Here is a 17,142-nt window from a genome sequence, read left to right on the forward strand (position 1 = left end):
GCACAGCCTTGAGTTTAGAATGCAGATATACACAAAATTAATTCTTTTTACATCTCTTGTGTGTGTGAAACACCCAGATTGTGCTGAAGTCAAGTGATTGCACAAGCAGAAATGAGAGAAACCTTTAAATCAGACCCTCCCCAGCAACACTCCCTGCACATGAAATTAATGAGTGTGAGTAAAAGACAACCTCAACACAGACTTAAGGAGGAGATTCTGCAATGGGGATTTTTGGTAAAATTTAAATTGCTTTTCCCTTTGTAGCAAAAAAGTAGAAACAAGACAATTGTAAGGTGGATTTAGTTACTCTGGGGATATGAACAGTGGACAAAATTATAAAAGAGATAAATAATAAAAGTTTTTCTCTGAAAGTTAGCAAATTATACTGCAAGTCCAAGACACTGATACAAGGGGAAAAGAGGAACAAAGTATTTTGAACCATTTTGGATGAGGGGTGGGTGGAATTGAGCTGGGACAAACACCTGTGACAAGGTTCAGCCATTAGTCACTTAGGAACCATGACTGCTGCATTCCAAAGGGATTGCAACAGCAGCTGCTGGTGCTTTGCTGTGGGGAAGGTGAGACTGGCAGGTGCCAGTTTGGGATGTAGGCCAGGCTGAGAGAGGCTCTGGTGGCTGGGCCAGCACCACCGTGGGCGTGCCTCGCCGAGGCCAAGGAGGTGGTTACAGCCAAGACAGAAAAAGTGTTCTGAGACGTAATTACGTGTGTGAGCAGCAAGGAAGAAGAAAGGAAACAGTCAAATGCCAGTGGGAGCAATGTGTAACATCTGAGGCAATCACTGTAAGTACTGAACTTAAGAACTGGTCGATGCGGTTTGTCACTAGGGCCCTGTGTGAAGACCGGGCAACATCAGAGGCTTGTGGCTCTTATGGTTTCCAAGGAATATGAATTAAGGAAAAGAGAAAAAGACCAACTGAAGTAGCTCTGGACAGCAATCAAACCCATTTGAGGTGATTCCCGGAAGAAGCCTTGACAGCCTGAACATCCTGGAGACTTCCAAGGGAAGGAAGAAGCGCTGAATTATAACGTAAGTGGGGATGTGCTGTGCCAGGTGTGCTGTGCCTGGTGGGAAAGGCTTTGGGACAGGGCTAGCATGACTGTCACATTAGTAAGTACTCTTGGTCTTTGTAATAGGAAAGCAAAGTTTCTCTAAAAGGTACAAAGCCTGTCTTGTAAAATCAACCTCAGAAACAGCTGCTGGAGCTTAACTTTTGCTATTTCAGTTGGTTTTTCTTTCTCTGTAACTTAAAATTCAGACTAATTTAAGTCTTTACTGAGTGCTAAAACATGGTCAGTGGGGCTGCAGAATCTTAAGCAGATAATCCTCTTCAAAACTACATCATTTTATTACTCGTGCTCTTTTACAAAGTGATGGTACAACACCAAAAATAAATGTATTCATGAACCCAAAAAGAAATATAGTCATGGTTGTTAAAATAGACGGGCTTAAAGTTTTTGCTGACAAAAAGTACTCAAGGTTATTAGTTTGTTGAAATAAAACTTTTGGGAAATACTAATATATGGAGCTAACTTAACAGGTAAACAAATGCTTGTTTCTAGTGGGAGCTTATAATTTTATTTGTCAGAGGGTATTGGAGATAATATTAGACCCAAAAAAACCCTCTGAAACCAACCTGCAGCTATTGGACAAACCCAGAAGTGACATTAACCAGCTTGGAAGTTAAGTCATCAGGAAATGCTCCTTTTTCCTTCAGACAGCTTTTACGTCCCACCACGCTCCCTATTTCCTCATCCTTAAAGATAACTTATTCCTGGCACACCTATTATCTTTGTAGGAAGTTCTTCTTCTCCTGGGATTCAAGAGCATGCATTTCCTCTGAGTAAATAATTTTGGTATCTCCTCCCATAATTACACCCACGTTGAGTAGGAACTCTGGCATTAGACAGACATATATTATAGGAACCAGTTAATTCGTTTGACAATTTACAGGTATTAATAACACCTGCTAAGTACCTCTCCCTTCTCTCAAATTTCAGCTGACAGCACCAAAAGATTGCTGGGTTTTTCCTTTTTATGATTGATGTGACTTGGACATCCTTGAAGAACAAAGTAGAAGTTGTATGCAGTTCTAATAAGCTGAGGGAATGGCAGGTGAGTTCTGCAAGTCATTTGCTTCCCTTCAGCAGATATTTACTCAGGGCTGCTTTCTCAGGATTCATGCCCTGTAGGTATCTGCTCAAATTTCTTATCTGAAGGTAATTTTGTATTGTAATTTGTTCTTGCACTTCATTTTCAAGGTTTTAATGTTGTTATTACAAATACTTGTTTGAGAATGATTTTTGTGTTAAACAGAGGATATTGGGACATGGAGGAGAAAAGAAATTTTAATTACTTTAAAAGGCACCATTTTTAAAATGCTTTGTCAGAGATGTGTTATGCTTGGTATTAACAAAATTTGTGTAATCCATTCTAATGAAGCTGTGAGCATGGAACTTATAGATGGGAATTCAAAGATACATTAAAACCCTACCAAAGGAAAACAGTAATTGAGAGCATCTCTGCTTTTTCAAGTTTAAAATGAAGATGATTATTGAGCTGGGCAGTTGCAAAGCAGGGTTTTTTCTCACTTAATGCTGGAAAAACATTTACAAATCAGCTTTGCAGGGCAAGCAGCAGCTAACTGCAGCTTGCTATTGTCCCATACGTTCATGCTAAAAATTCTCCTTTTCAGCCCATCAATATTTTCTCACATCACCTCTTTGTGGTCTTAAACTACCAGGAAAAAACCTCTAAAACTCTTCCTTGAATTTAATTATAACACTTTTTTACAAAATTAGTTTTACTCTTACCTCTTCTTAGATGTAAATTGTGGTTTAATATGCAGCTGTATTGTTTCAGATCTGACTACTATTTTACTGATAAGCTCTGTGGTATAGACCTAGAAGCTTGTTTGAAGATCCCTACAATAATATTGCATAGGCATTAATCCATCCTTTCCATCCTATTCTTTTTGTTGTTATTATTGTTCTCCTTTGATTTCCCTTTAAAATGGTGGTGGTCATGTGTCCCCATCCTGTCCCCACTCCTCCCACCCTCAACCTCACTGCACTTATGACATTTTGATAAAAATTACTTAGAAGAGCCTTCACCAAGGTACTTGCCCTGAGCATTTGTCAAAACTTGAAGCACAATGCTCCAGGTGTGCTTTGTAGAGTCTCCCAGGGCAGACAGAAACACAGAAGGTGCTCAGCATTCCAAAGACAGCATAACTGCTCAGGTTGGAGCATGGCAAGAAAACAGGGAAGGGAAAACAGTCTTGCAAGGAATATCATATTCATATTTGCTTGCCAACAAGGCAGTTTAGCATTTGAGGTGTCAGGAGCCACTTTATGGGGTTCAAACCACAAACCATAATAACAGCATATGTGCAGGAGGACACAATACCAGAGAACTCCAAGTACACTGCAAGAATTCTTCTATGACATGAAGTTACTGCCTACTAGAACAGAACTCCAGTGGTCCAGCTGCCACTTTGAACATGCTAGATTCAGACAGATGGATTGATTTGTCAAAAGCTTCAGCATGTCCTCAGATACCTCTTGTTCATCCATATGAGACAGATGATCTCTCACTATGCGTTTTTCCTTGCATCTAGGCCAAATGGCATCAGGATCTAAGCAGAAAAAGTAAGATGTCCTAATTGCCATTCCTGTGACCCTAAAAATATGTATGTTGAAAACATGGAAGGGCTACAGGACGATTTCTTTGGTGCTGATCATGAAGTGACACCAATTTGCCCCCAGTAAATTTCTTTTTAAGTCCAGGGGTAAAAGAGCATCCGACCCTGTATAGGAAGTACATAAGTGCTCTTTAACAAAACCCAAGGAAAGATTTCCATTATTGACCAATAGACTTAATTTAATGGGGCATCTGCTTTTTAGTTGTACTTCCTCCCACAAAAGGTAATTGCTCTTAGTAACCTCACCCTGCCACTAAACAGCAAATGACCTCATGCCAGCTGCTTCTTCATGACTTTTCTCGTGTTTTATAGACCTGACCCCAACACACATCAGCTGGCAGCCATCAGTGAATGCAGCCAACCACCACACTGACAGATATGCCAACACCGAGCTGACCGTGAGGCGAGGACAACCCTTCAGCATCACCCTGTACTTCAACAGGCCAAGGCAGAATGGGGAGAGCCTGGGGTTTGTCACTGAAATAGGTAACGCTCCCATGGCTGATCCATGTTCCCACAGAGCTGTAATCTTTACTCCTTGTAGTTCTCTCCCTATTCTATTTAGAGATGTGATTTTTCTGCCTGTATTTTTGGTGCTTCCCGCACCCCAGTGTGCTCAATTTCAACTGTAAGGTTAATGTTTGCCACAGACATATTTTATGAAAAATCCTTTTGTTAGGATCTTTTCTCCTGAGAAGCTGGGAAGCTTCAGCTTCTCCATGTTTTGCTGCTTTGGAATGGGATTTGGAGAATTGTTTACCCAGCATGTGAAATTGTTTTTACTTGATGACCAATGACAGCCACCTGTGTCGAGGCTGTGAGCAGTCACAAGATTTTATTATCATTCCATTCTTTCCTTTCCTAGCCTTCTGATGAAATCCTTTCTTCTATTCTATTAGTATAGCTTTAATATATCATTTTCTTTTAATATAATATATATAATAAAATAACAAATCAGCCTTCTGAAACATGGAGTCAAGATTCTCATCTCTTCCCTCACCCTGGGACCCCTGTGAACAGCACCCCCAGTGCTGAAACCCCGCTCTGGGGTGGAAACCAGTGACTCCTTCTCTGTGGCAGGGCCATCCCCCTCGGAGTCCCATCGCACGAGGGCAGCATTCAGCCTCTCTGAGGCGGGGGGCAGTGGCTGGAGTGCTGCCCAGGGACCCAGTGACTCTGCAGCCATGAACTTCACCATTGCCAGCCCAGCCAACGCCGTCATCGGCCGGTACAACCTCACCCTCCGCGTCACCGCAGGCAACAAGATCTTCTCCAGATACCTGGGCCAGTTTGTGCTACTCTTCAACCCCTGGTGCCCAGGTAGGTGCCAATGCCTTTGCTCTTGGACACAGCTGACCTGGTTGCTTTCCTGGCTGCACAGCCCTGCTCCCTCAGGCTGCCTCTCCTTGGGTCACCAGAGGCTGCAGTCGCAGCTCTGTGCTCAGAGGTCTGGTTTCACTGCAGTAAAAATCTGCTGCCACCCCTTGGTACCCCAACACAATGTGCTATATGGGGCTGTGTCACAGGCTCTTCAGAACTGAGCACACCACTTTTTCTGGAGACTTCTCTGGACAAATTCTTCCAGTGCATCACTGCCCTCTGGTAAAGAATTTCTTCCTAACAGCTAATCTGAATTTCTCCCTTTTTAGGTTATAACAGCTCCCTCTTGTCCTAGCACTCCCAGTCCATGTAAAGCATTGCTCTCCCTCCTTTTTATAAGCCCTTTAGGCAGTGGAAGGTCACAATGAGGTCTCCCTGGAGCTGTCCCTTCCCCAGGATGAGCACCCCCAGCTCTCCCAGCCAGGCTCAGGAGCAGAGGGCTCCAGACCTCAGAGCAGCTCTGTGGCCTCCTCTGGAGGCTCCAACAGCTCCACATCTTCCTTGTGCTGAGAGGCCCAGCACTGGATGCAGTGTTCCAGGTGGTGTCTCACAAAGGCAGAGTCAAGGGGAGGAATCCCCTCCCTCAACCTGCTGCCCAGCCCTGTTGGTGCAGCCCAGGATGTGGTTGGCACTCTGGGCTACAAGCACACACAGCTGGCTCCTGTCCAATTCCCATGTTCTTCTTTTGGGTTGAAAATGGACACCTCTTGTTGCTCCAGCTTTTCTTTTCTGCATTTCTCCTGCAACACGCTGAGGCTGCAAATTTCTAACCTCATATTTTGCAACTATGCAATAGTCCAGAAACCTGGATTAGCCTGCAAATGTGACACCCTGGTGTTAAGAGAACTCTTAGCCATCCCAGTGAGTAAAGAGCCTATAAGAGAAAAGTAGCCACAATCATCCACTGTTTTTTTCCATGACCATATGTTAGTCAAGAGCCACTAAGGAATGCGTCAGTAGCCAAGATGAAAAAAGCTGCTAATTAGCTCAGCAAGTCCTGGAAGACAGAAATAATTATACAAATATGTTCAGGAAACTCAGACCATCTCTGCACAGGCCTGAGGGGAAAAACCTCCCCAGAAACCCCTGAAAAATAATTTGTGTGTAACTTGTAATTGATGGAAACCACACTGCAGGGACAGCAATGTGTGACAGCTCCTGAGCTGGAACACCAGCATGGCTGTGGTACGCAAGAGACCAAACTCTTCTCAGATGAAAACAGACAAATTAAGCTGTGCCCATTACAATTTTAAACTAATGATTTTGTGGAAGAGTCCTCCAGATTTACCAGATGATGCATTGGCTACTGACAGATAAAAGGAAGTACCCTTAATCCTGAATGAAGGATGCTGCTGAATAAGTTCTGCAGAGTGCAATAGCTCCCTGATCCTGAAAAACAGGAACGGATTCAGTTTGAGGGTATTATTGTTAGTGTCATAGCAGAAGGGAAATGGGAAATTAATTTTCTTGGCAAAGGATAAATGGCAAATCTGGTCTGTAGATAACGTTCCAGGTGGGAGATTAGTCCTTAAGCTGAGGAATACAGAAATTAATTCATTAACTGTAATATCAATAAAAAATGACTTAGAAGAATAAAAAAAAAATATTGGATTGGAGAAAAGCTACTGGAGAGTGGATCCTTAAGTGTCATCTGAAAAAACCACTCAGATGAAATAGTTCATCACTGACTTTGGCACAGTGGCATTAAACAGCATTGTCCATCCCAGATGGGCTGGGACAACACCCAGAAATAACTGGCTGACCTTAGAGAGTGGAGAAGGTGAGAAGATATAAGATATAATAATAGGAAATAAAAGACCACACCTCTAGGGAGAAATAACAATGATTTCAGTGACAGACTTATCACCTGGAAATCGTGAAGAATGTGAAAGCCCTTGTTAATCAAAGACAAAAAAGTGAACACAGTGAACGCATTTCAACAAAGTGAAATGGCCCTGAAAAAGGAAAATGCAATCTTAAGCTGTATAAGAGAAAATAGTTATACAGATTTAAATGTTAATGTCATTGGATGAGATGACAAGAATTAAACCATGTTCAGTGAAGGGTTACTAGAATAAATTAATACATGAAAAATCTTCTGGACAAAAAAAAAAAAAAAAAAATCTAGTTTAGTAAGCTATAAAGATTTATTGAGAGCACATAAACCTTAAGGAAAAAAAAAAAAGTTCTTCAAGTGATTATACAAGGACATTTAGATTGCTCAGAATAATTAAATCACAGGTCTAGAAGGATCTTAGAAAGTCATCGAGTCCCACACCAGGGCTCTAAGGCAGGTTCAGTTCAGCACTTAGGTCATTCCTGAGAGGTCTTGAATTCCTTCTCAATGACCAGCCTTTAGGGAAGCTCCAGCACCTCCCCTGGCAATTCCCTCCAATAAAGCACAAGCCTTTCTATTAGATCTTTATCCTATTAACTAACCAAATCTTTCTTGCTTTGACTTCAGTATATAATTTCTCATCCTACATATGATCGACACCAAGAATAGATTTTATTTCCCCCTGCCCCATCTTCTTCACAAGAATTTCTGGAGTTAATTACAATGCTTGCCCCATTCCTTGCCCCCATTTATTTCCTACCTTAAATAATTCTGAGTTAATTCATACTTCAGATTTTCAGGAATGCTGAGCATTCTTAATGCTCCTCCCACTTTTTCCAACTGATCCACACCTTGAAGTGCAGCACCTGAAACTGCACACAGGTCTCCATGTCTATGCTAGCCCAAAACTTCAGGAGTCAACAGTGATGATATTATTTTTAAAAAGTGTGGACAGCAACCACAAAAATAGATTTCTATCACATGATACAGTTTTTAAAATAAACTGCAATGTTTTTATTTGCAGGAAGGGAAGGATGGGAAGTTCCTATAGGAAGGTAAAGAAGTTGATTCAATAAAATAGAAAAGCTGACCTTTTGTATGTATTTCCTGCCATCCTGAATCTTTCAGAAAATATCTTTAAACATTATGGAATTGAAAACAGAGCTAAGCAGATATTGCTACCTAAAGAGTAACCAAAACAAACTAAACCTCTGTGGGAACCAATGCTTTCACAGCAGCTAAATACTGTGCCATAAACTTGGAAAAACAATGAAGAACAATGAACTCTGAGTGAATGGCTGAGCAGGTTATCCTAATAACATTCCTGATAGGACTTTGGATCAGGCAAGCAAAGGTCTTCATTTAGGAATCTTAAAACAAGACAAACATATCTGGAAAAAGGGAAAAATGTCATCTGTGTCATTCTTTTCAAATCTTTTTCAATCTGTTCCACTTCTAACTACCCTGAGAAGACAGAAAAATGTGATGAGCTCGCCTGGACTTTTGTCTGTCTTCCTCACAAAAACACAATGTGCAGACAGGGGACATTTAGATAATACACAAGGCTACACTAAAAGTAGGGGGAAAAAGTTAAGTGATGTAACTTGGATCCTTCTTTCACCCCCACACCTTCCCTGGCCATATATAATAACAGACATAACCACTGAACTGCACCTCCTCATGGAGCTGTAACAATTCCATTTTGCAAATAGAAGTTTTCTCCTTGTTAATCAGGACAGAAATGTTTCTGAAAGGTTGCTGGTGTTCTCAGCTTTAAGCCTGCCCGACTTGGTTTTCAGGTGATGATGTCTACATGTCCAATGAAAACGAGAGACAAGAATATGTTCTAAATGAAAATGGAATAATCTTTGTGGGCAATGCAAGGTACATTGAAGCAAGAGGGTGGTATTATGGACAGGTAAGTCACAAGGAATTTGTTTGGACTCTCATTCTGTCTCCAACAGCATTTATCTTATCATTATTTGCACCAACCTGGGTGGCCTTACTTGTGCTTTGCTCACAGTGTGCCCCACTGTCCCTGTCACCTTTGGGCTGGGATATCTCATGCAGTAAAATTTCATTTCATTTTGCTTGTGAAACCATCCATTCTCTTAAAAATGTATCTTAATCTGATCACAGTTTCAAGACCTCCTAAACATCTGTCTCACCATGCTTGATCTGAGCCTGTACTACCGCCAGGACCCGGCCATGGACGTGTCCCGACGAGGAGACCCCAAATACGTGGGCAGAGTAATCAGTTCCATGGTAAGGAATGGACACCTTAACCCCAACCCCACAGGAGGGAGCAGAAAGCACCTCTGAGGCTCAGCTGTGAGCAGTAAATGAGCTAGGTACAGGGCACTGCAGACAATTCATTGCGTGCATTCTGTGCACTGGGCTCTCTTTAGATCAATGGGAATGATAACGACAATGGAGTTCTCCTGGGGAAGTGGCAAGGGAGTTTCCACTCGCATGAGAACCCCTCCAGGTGGGATGGCAGCGTGGTGATCCTCAAGAAATGGCGCCAGGACAACTACAGACCTGTCCAGTATGGCCAGTGCTGGGTTTTTGCAGGTGTCATGTGTACAGGTAAGCTGTCAGGATAGAGGCTGGGCTGAAATTTTGGGACCTCTGGTTTTATCAAAAGTGCAAAGCAGTAATTTCTACAAAGGAAACAGTACTGTGAAGACCATTAATGCTGAAGAATCACAAAATATTTAGACACTTTGTTTCTCAGATTTTTGTACTCATTGAAGTTTGTAATTTGTAATCACAAAGCTGTGTGGGTTCTGTTGCATTTCTTGCTTGTTTGTTTTTTTATAAAATATATTTCAGTTTTGAGGTGCTTGGGGATTCCAACTCGTTTGGTTTCAAATTTTAACTCTGCCCATGACGTGGATAGAAACCTGAGTATCGATAAGTACTATGACAGCTCTGGAAGGAGTCTTAATATCAGCAAGGATTCCACATGGTAAATATAATTTCTTCCATCTCATCAGCAACAGTAGAGAGGATCTAGGAGACCTGAAAACATGAACACTAGTAGTACAAAAGCAACTGAGTGGGCAAAATGTAATACAGCCATCTGCATTAATACTGCAGACATCCATCTGGAAAACAAACAAACAACATCCTTCATTATTTTCTCCCTCCCTGCCCTGAGGTCTATACCTCAAAAGCAGGCAGTAAATCTGTCCTTTGAAAGAGGTGCTGTAACTTGACACTTTGTGCCTCAGTTTAGAGTTTAGAAATCTATTTTTAAAAATTCACTACTTGTCTCCAACTGGAAGTGTGCATGACTACTCTATATTATTGTTCTTTTTAGACATTGTTCTTTGTCTCCAGGGACTATCATGTCTGGAATGAAAGCTGGTTCATTCGCCCAGACCTGGGAAGGGCATACAATGGGTGGCAGGTTTTAGATGCAACTCCACAAGAACAAAGCAGAGGTAACAGCCTAAGCTCCCAGCCTGACTTAAGAGTCCTCCTCCAAACTGAGCACAACTAATAAAGCTTAACCTATTTTTTATTTTACATTTCAGGAATTTTTCAGTGTGGCCCTGCATCTGTCTTGGCCATCAAAGAGGGTGAAGTCAACCTGGATTACGACACCTTGTTTGTGTACTCGGAGGTGAACGCCGACTGCAACAGGTGGATTGTGTACAATGATGGAAGCAAGAGAAGAGTTTATTGTGACACTGAAATCATTGGCAGGTCTATCAGCACCAAAGCTGTGGGCAGCAATGGCCGTGTGGATATCACTGCTAACTACAAATATCCAGAAGGTAGAGGAATTAGCACAAATTATTTCCTGTTATTGCCTACTGAATCCTTGGTGCTGGGAAGCTCCATGGATAGATAACCTGCTTGGTTTAAACACCTCTCCCCTGCCTTCAGAAAATACTTCTGCCAGTGTGCTCAGATTACTTTCTTAATACAATGGGTGTTTTATTTCTGGGCTTGTGCATTCAGTAGCTTCTTTACTAAGGGACAATACAAAATATACTTTAGTCCCTTCCACAGAAGTGTAAAATTTAATGCATACACAAAAAAGGGCTATAAAATACATTTTACTACCCAAGGCAAATAAACCATCAGGTTCACTTAGCACATTACTGCCTGTTCTGACCAGAGAAAAAGAAATCTCACTTCTACACAAATACAAATGCATCCTATTTCATATAGTGATTTATTCACCTTGTCATGGTATATCCTCAGTGAAAAATCTGAATGGAGGCTTAATGAAGATACAGGGAGCTTTTAGGTATTGCATATATCTGAGTGATGCTGATCCCCTGTATTGGTCTGAAAACCTTTACACAGAGGAAGTGCATTTGCAACAAAAGTAGAATTTTACTTGATCCTCTGCTTCCACCAGGTTCATCTGAGGAAAGACAAGTCTATAGAAAAGCCTTGGGTAAGATATTGGGAATAAGTGTCACAGAAGGACACACAGACTCTTCTGGGGGAAGATCTTCAGAGACAATGAGAAACCCTGGCATTGCTGGGAAATTCAAGCTGGCTGAACCTCCAGTTTTTGGCAAGGACATTAACCTGGTCCTGGTCCTCAACAACCTCTCCTCCGACCGCAAGAGCATCAGGGTGGACATGAGTGCCTCCACCATCCTCTACACAAGGAGAGCTGTGGCAGAGATCCTGAAGGCAGCCACTTCTGTGGAGCTTGGTCCTAAACAAGGTAACTTTTAATGTCCCTAAGGAGAGCAATAAAGCTCTGCTCCCAGCCACAGGAAGCCAATTGGAAGAAGCATCAATATCATACTTGTATCAGCTTTTGGTACAGCTGCCCATTGTTTATGACTGCATTTTACATTATTTTTTTTCTTCTGAAAATTTTCACTAGTTCAAGCATTAAGTGGATGTCTCATGAAATGTTACATGGGAGGCTGCACTTGTTATAGCTCCAGAAGCAGCACTATGTGTGTGTGTCATGGTTTCTATATGTATATATATATGTGCATGTGTGTGGTGATTATTATATAGGAACACATCTTACTCTTAACAAGTAAAAAAAGTCTGATGTGTGCCTTCTGGCACCCAACAGGCAACACATGAAAAGAAATCAACTAGGAAAAAGCTTAAAAGTTACAGTGAAACTCTGTCTCTCTTTTGAAGAGTAAAGACTATTGAAATTATTATAGAGATCTTTTTCATCCCCAGGAGCTACAAAGATAAACATTTTCCCCATAGACAACAGAAAAGTTGTAGGACTACAATGAGCAGCTGACCAGGTCACTTGAAAAGGATCTCTGTGAAACTTGACCCAAACTTTCTTCTCGACTGAGGTAAAATAAAAAGGATATAAGGAGGGAATAGATTAAAATAGTTATACCTCTAATCATAAGAAATACAAAGGGTCAGGAATCCAGTGAAATGCAGATAAGCAGACTCCCTCAGTTTCAGGCCAATATCCTCTATTCAAAAGTGTAAGGGTCAAACGAGTTAAAGTAGGCAAGGATCACCAGAAGAAGGAAATACACAATCAGTTTCATGAGAAGGAAATATAAACAATCTCCACTGCCATCTTTTTTCTCTTCAGTAATTAATAAAACCCCTCACTAGAACTCTTTTCTCTTTAGCTTGCTTTGAAAACGTAATGGTTCCTAAATCTATGTCTGAATTCTAGGGAAGCATGTCCGGGTAAAGATCCCTTATACTCACTATGGAAAATACCTGACCACTGACAAAAGGATCCAAGTCACTGCTCTGTGTGAAGTCATGCGCTCGCACGGGCTGAAGCTGCTGGTGGAGAAGACAATCATTTTAGAGGACACAAACATCATCATTAAGGTGAACAGTTTTCTCCCTGATGTTCTGAATAGATGCTAAAAGGTTTTTCTGGAGCTCAGATCTTAGGATGAGAATCTGGGGATAAATGTATTGCATTTAGGCTGCCATTTCAGATGTTGTTCCAAAATTCTGCCTGCTTGAATTGAGAATGCAAGGATGTGAGAGGCCAGTTCTGAACCTTGGCCTGAATCTGCCCCCATTTTCAGAACAGCTCTGTTACCTTCTTTTTTCCCAGTCACAAGCCTCTGCCTTATTTTCCACAGTACTTGTTTGCATTCCATGTATTGGTAAGTGCTTGTGTTGTCCTTGAAGAGCTTTGCCAAAATTCAGATTTAAACCCTTAGTTCTAACCAGTGCTAGAGCCAGTTCATATTGTTTTAGCACTTCAATCCTAATCAATGATGTGCCAAAAAAGAAAAAAAGCCACTCAGCAACCAAAAGATCAGACAGGTTTCATGGGACATGTCTGTGTAGAGCCAGGGCTCTGTTTCACTGAAATGATGCACAAAATATTGCAGACAGCTGGACAGCCCTACTGAGCTGAGCCACATCCAGCTTCAAACATGAGGAAAGCTAATGTTTGGCCAGCTAAATGCCACTTGCAGCTCTGTGACATTGTTCACAGGGGTCTTGGGATGAGGGAAGAGATGAGAAAGTTGGCTCCATGTTCAGAAGGCTTGGTTTATTATTTTATGATATATATTATATTAAAACTATACTAAAAGAACAGAAGAAAGGATTTCATCAGAAGGCTGGCTAAGAATAGAAAAGGAATGAATAACAAAGGCTTGTGTCTGACTGAGACAGTCTGGACAGCTGGACTGGGATTGGCCATTAATTGAAACAACCAGATGAGACCAATCCCAGATCCACCTGCTGCATCCCACAGCAGCAGAGAATCATTGTTTGCAGTTTGTTCCTGAGGCCTCTCAGCTTCTCAGGAGGGAAAAATCCTAAGGAAAGGATTTTTCATAGAACATGTCAGTGACACAGCTCCACTGAATCCTGACTCCAGGGAGCAAAGCATAAGCCAGGGAGTGAGCAGAAAGGTGTTTTGTCCTTCAGGTGCCCCGGAGGGTTGTGGTGAACAGAGCTGTGTCCCTGGAGATCTCCTACGCCAACCCCCTCCCGGAGCCCGTCAGCCGCTGCGTGCTGCTCGTCACCCTGATGAACCAACAGGTCAAGATCAAGTAAGTGCCACCTGCAGCAACCCCTCACTGCCTCCAGCACCACCCCCAGCACACCTGACTTCTCAAACAGAAAATAAACCCACACTTGACTTCTCTTTTTTATATTTTCTATTTCTGAAAACAAAAGTGACACCAGACATGTAGGTAGGATTCCTTCATCATGTGGAGTTCCTTCCACACAGAGATTCTTTAACAACCAGACCTGCTAACATTCTTTTTTTCTGGGAAAGCAAATGAGCAAATGCACATGTCAAATTCTTTTGTCTCTCTGCAGCTTACTCTACAGTTTGATGTTCTGTTTTTATTTTCACATACAATACCCTGATACTACATATCATATAGACATATCATACTACATATCATATTGATATGAAATTCATATCAATACCCTGATAATTAGGCCAAAGCAAACAAGCCAGACACTCCCCTTGGTTCAGTCCAAACAAAAAGCTGCTCTGTTCCTCTGTTCCCCATTAAAGCAAGAAAAACTTGCCTTTTCAAAACATAAAAGCAAATTGTTATTTTTATTAATTTTTTTTCCTCTGGACTCTGCTGCTTTATGGATCATCTCAGTGTTGAGTAATAGTTTGTATTTCCTAAAGCTTCTTCTATTGTAAAACAGCCTGACTTGCTTTGGCTGTGGAACTATTTGGACTTAATAATACATTAAATAAAAAAGGAAAACATTGTTCCAGTAAAAGGCTAAGCCAATTTAGGCCAAAAGGAGATAAAAAACAAAGCACAATTAGAAAAATCATTATTGCTAAAATGGACATGAACCAAGCAGGCATTGGACAGAGCACTGACCTTTGACATCAAAGTTTTTCTATTCTGAGTTTGTGCTGACTATCCAAATTTGCACCCAGCCCTAAGATGAAGCTGTGACATTGCACCTCTCTTTTCCATAGCTCCATTTGAGAGTAAAGGAAGATGGTACTGTCCTTTCTCATTTCTTAGTCTACACAAAGCCTCAAACCTCAAGTAATTCTCAAAACCCAAGGCTGGGTCTCAAGTAACTGCAGCTCTGTTTCTTGGGAATCTCATAAAAGACAAGGAAGCCTGAACTAATTTTTTTTTCTCTACTTTTTCTATTTTTTTTTTCAGTTTGGCACGACTGGCACCGAGGGAGAGATCAAAAATTTACTTTGAGTTCACACCTCGGAGGGCTGGGCCCTTACAGCTGCAAGTAGACTTCTCTTGTGACAAATTTTCACATGTTAAGGGATTTGTAACAATTGCAGTAGCCCCTGCATAATGTGATGGAATCAACCTTCCATTTCAGCACTAACACAGGAAGACACTCTCCTCTGTATAGGGACAGTGGTGACAGAAAGGAACTTTGCACAAAAAATCAATGACCTCTTACATTGCAATAGAATCAAGTCTGCTTTCATGGTGCTTAATTATTTAGTCTCCAGTTGTATTTCTCTTCCCTCCCACCCCCTGACAAAAGAAAAAAAATTAAGCCCCTTCTTTGTAGAAATAGTTTCACTATTTTCAAATCTTATTCTGTTAAGATCCCAGTTTTGACTCTTCCCTCAAATAATTATTACAATCTCCTTTTGACCACATTCTAATTGTCAGCAATAAATAAAAATCATTCTCAACTGTATTGTTTTGTAATGATTTATACATTCTATGGGGTATTACAAGAAATCACGAGACTGAGGAAAAGGGATTTTTTTTCTTCATTTCACAAGCCACTAACCTAGAATAGTGGAACATTTCCTCTGTTGTTCACCTAATATCTCATATGTATTTTTGACACCTATAGCTCCATGAATGGGGAGGAAAAAAGCCTAGGGAGGATGGGAAAAGTGATGCTTGGCAGTATTTTGTGTAGCCTGTGGGCACAGGCCTCTCACAGAGTGGAGAACACATGTACATATTCAAAACAGCACCTTAATTCCTATGCAGCCTGACAGAGTCCCAGGCCCCACAAAGCACAGGGAGGGTTTTGCAATAGTGTGGCAGCCCAGCAGCACAGGGTGAATAACTCCCCTTGCCCACCAGTGTAAGGTCATGAGGACAAGGAACACATCTGGCACCCAACCTTCCCTCAGGGCAGCCCTGACCCCACACTCGTCAGGGTCTGCAGACAGAAGCAGACACTGTGAGCTCCCAGTCCCAGCATCTCCAGGTACCAGGGCTGCCCTGAAAGCCACCCTGAAGTGGCTGTAAGGATTCCCTGCTCCTGCAGCCTCTCCAGGGCTGCTGGGACAGGGGATGACTGAGCAGGTACAGGAGCTGCCAGGTCACCCTGAGAGCAGGATGTGGGGCAATCCTGGTGTGCAAACAACTCTGCCAAGCCTGAAGAGTTATATTTGCTGTGTGACTTACAAAAAGCCTAAAGCAGAATTAATAAGCTGGAAGAGAGCTGTTGGGAGCTATGGGCATGGACATTTTTGTCTGACAGTTGAGCATATTTCAGAATCTGAGGGATCCAGATATAAACACAAATTTTTACAGGAAAAAAAACCTCATAAGAAACTATAAAAAAACCCTTTGTATTTTAACTGCAGGCAATTAATTCTCCTTTTTGGTTCCTGGCAACCTTGACATGAAAGTGGAAACAAAACAGAAAACAGAACTGAAAAAAAGACACAAGGCAGAATGTAGAGGTGAGGAAAACAAGAGATCATCCCTGCCCCTGACACCCCTTACTCCTCATTACAGTTCACTGGAAGTCCAGAGCAGTCTGCAACCCACTCTTGGGACAAATTGGCAGGGCATGATTTCAGATAAGCTGTTGCACAGGATGAGGGAGGAGAGGGCAGGAGGGAGCTGCAGGAGCAGAGTGCTGTAATTACAGTGGGCAGGGCTCACACCAGAAGAGCAGCTCTGCAGCTTCCTCCAGGGCCCAACCAACCTTGCCATGCCAAACAGCTACAGAGAAGCTACGTGCATGTGTGATGAGCACCAAACTACAAAGAAAAATTATTAGAAGCAGAGGCAGCCATTAAAGACTTCTCTTTACTTAACCAAGTCCCCAGTCACAGCTGACTGGCACAACAATGCTCCCTCCCTGGGAAGTGTTTCTCCTTACAGAAGAAATGCAGATTATATTATGCAGATTATAATCATGTCAGAAACAGGTAATGAGAATGAAGCATTATTACAATAATGTTGTGGGAAAGACAGAAGGAATTATATGCAGTAATATGGAAGATTTTCAGATTCATGTACTTAAAAAAAAGGGGGGGGT

At 41.8% G+C, this 17,142-nt stretch overlaps 1 protein-coding gene across 3 annotated transcripts; it reads left to right on the plus strand.

The window, feature by feature from the left end:
- Positions 1-571: 571 nt before the first annotated feature.
- On the plus strand, positions 572-15,549 carry LOC103818639 (protein-glutamine gamma-glutamyltransferase 6-like). 3 transcript variants are annotated; one of them, XM_018917234.3, is made up of 15 exons: positions 574-801; positions 902-1,048; positions 2,020-2,134; positions 4,035-4,208; positions 4,803-5,042; positions 8,739-8,857; positions 9,079-9,204; positions 9,348-9,528; positions 9,775-9,910; positions 10,285-10,388; positions 10,482-10,724; positions 11,318-11,635; positions 12,584-12,747; positions 13,813-13,937; positions 15,042-15,549. In XM_018917234.3, the coding sequence occupies exons 3-15, from the start codon at positions 2,128-2,130 to the stop codon at positions 15,190-15,192; spliced, it is 2,088 nt and encodes a 695-aa protein (XP_018772779.1). In that variant the 5' UTR covers positions 574-801; positions 902-1,048; positions 2,020-2,127; the 3' UTR covers positions 15,193-15,549. The 3 variants fall into 3 exon arrangements, with proteins under 3 accessions (XP_050838150.1, XP_018772779.1, XP_050838149.1); XM_050982192.1 differs by having other exon boundaries at positions 574-1,048; XM_050982193.1 differs by lacking the exons at positions 12,584-12,747; positions 13,813-13,937; positions 15,042-15,549 and adding an exon at positions 12,118-12,568 and having other exon boundaries at positions 572-1,048.
- Positions 15,550-17,142: the final 1,593 nt, after the last annotated feature.

Source organism: Serinus canaria, chromosome 20, assembly GCF_022539315.1.
Source record: "Serinus canaria isolate serCan28SL12 chromosome 20, serCan2020, whole genome shotgun sequence".
Lineage (NCBI taxonomy): Eukaryota > Metazoa > Chordata > Aves > Passeriformes > Fringillidae > Serinus > Serinus canaria.

Excerpts from the sequence above, each read along its gene's own strand:
- LOC103818639 (XM_050982192.1), top strand. Across the intron at positions 4,209-4,802 it reads GGGGTTTGTCACTGAAATAG|GGCCATCCCCCTCGGAGTCC; the intron begins GTAACGCTCCCA and ends TCTCTGTGGCAG. Across the intron at positions 8,858-9,078 it reads GAGGGTGGTATTATGGACAG|TTTCAAGACCTCCTAAACAT; the intron begins GTAAGTCACAAG and ends ATCTGATCACAG.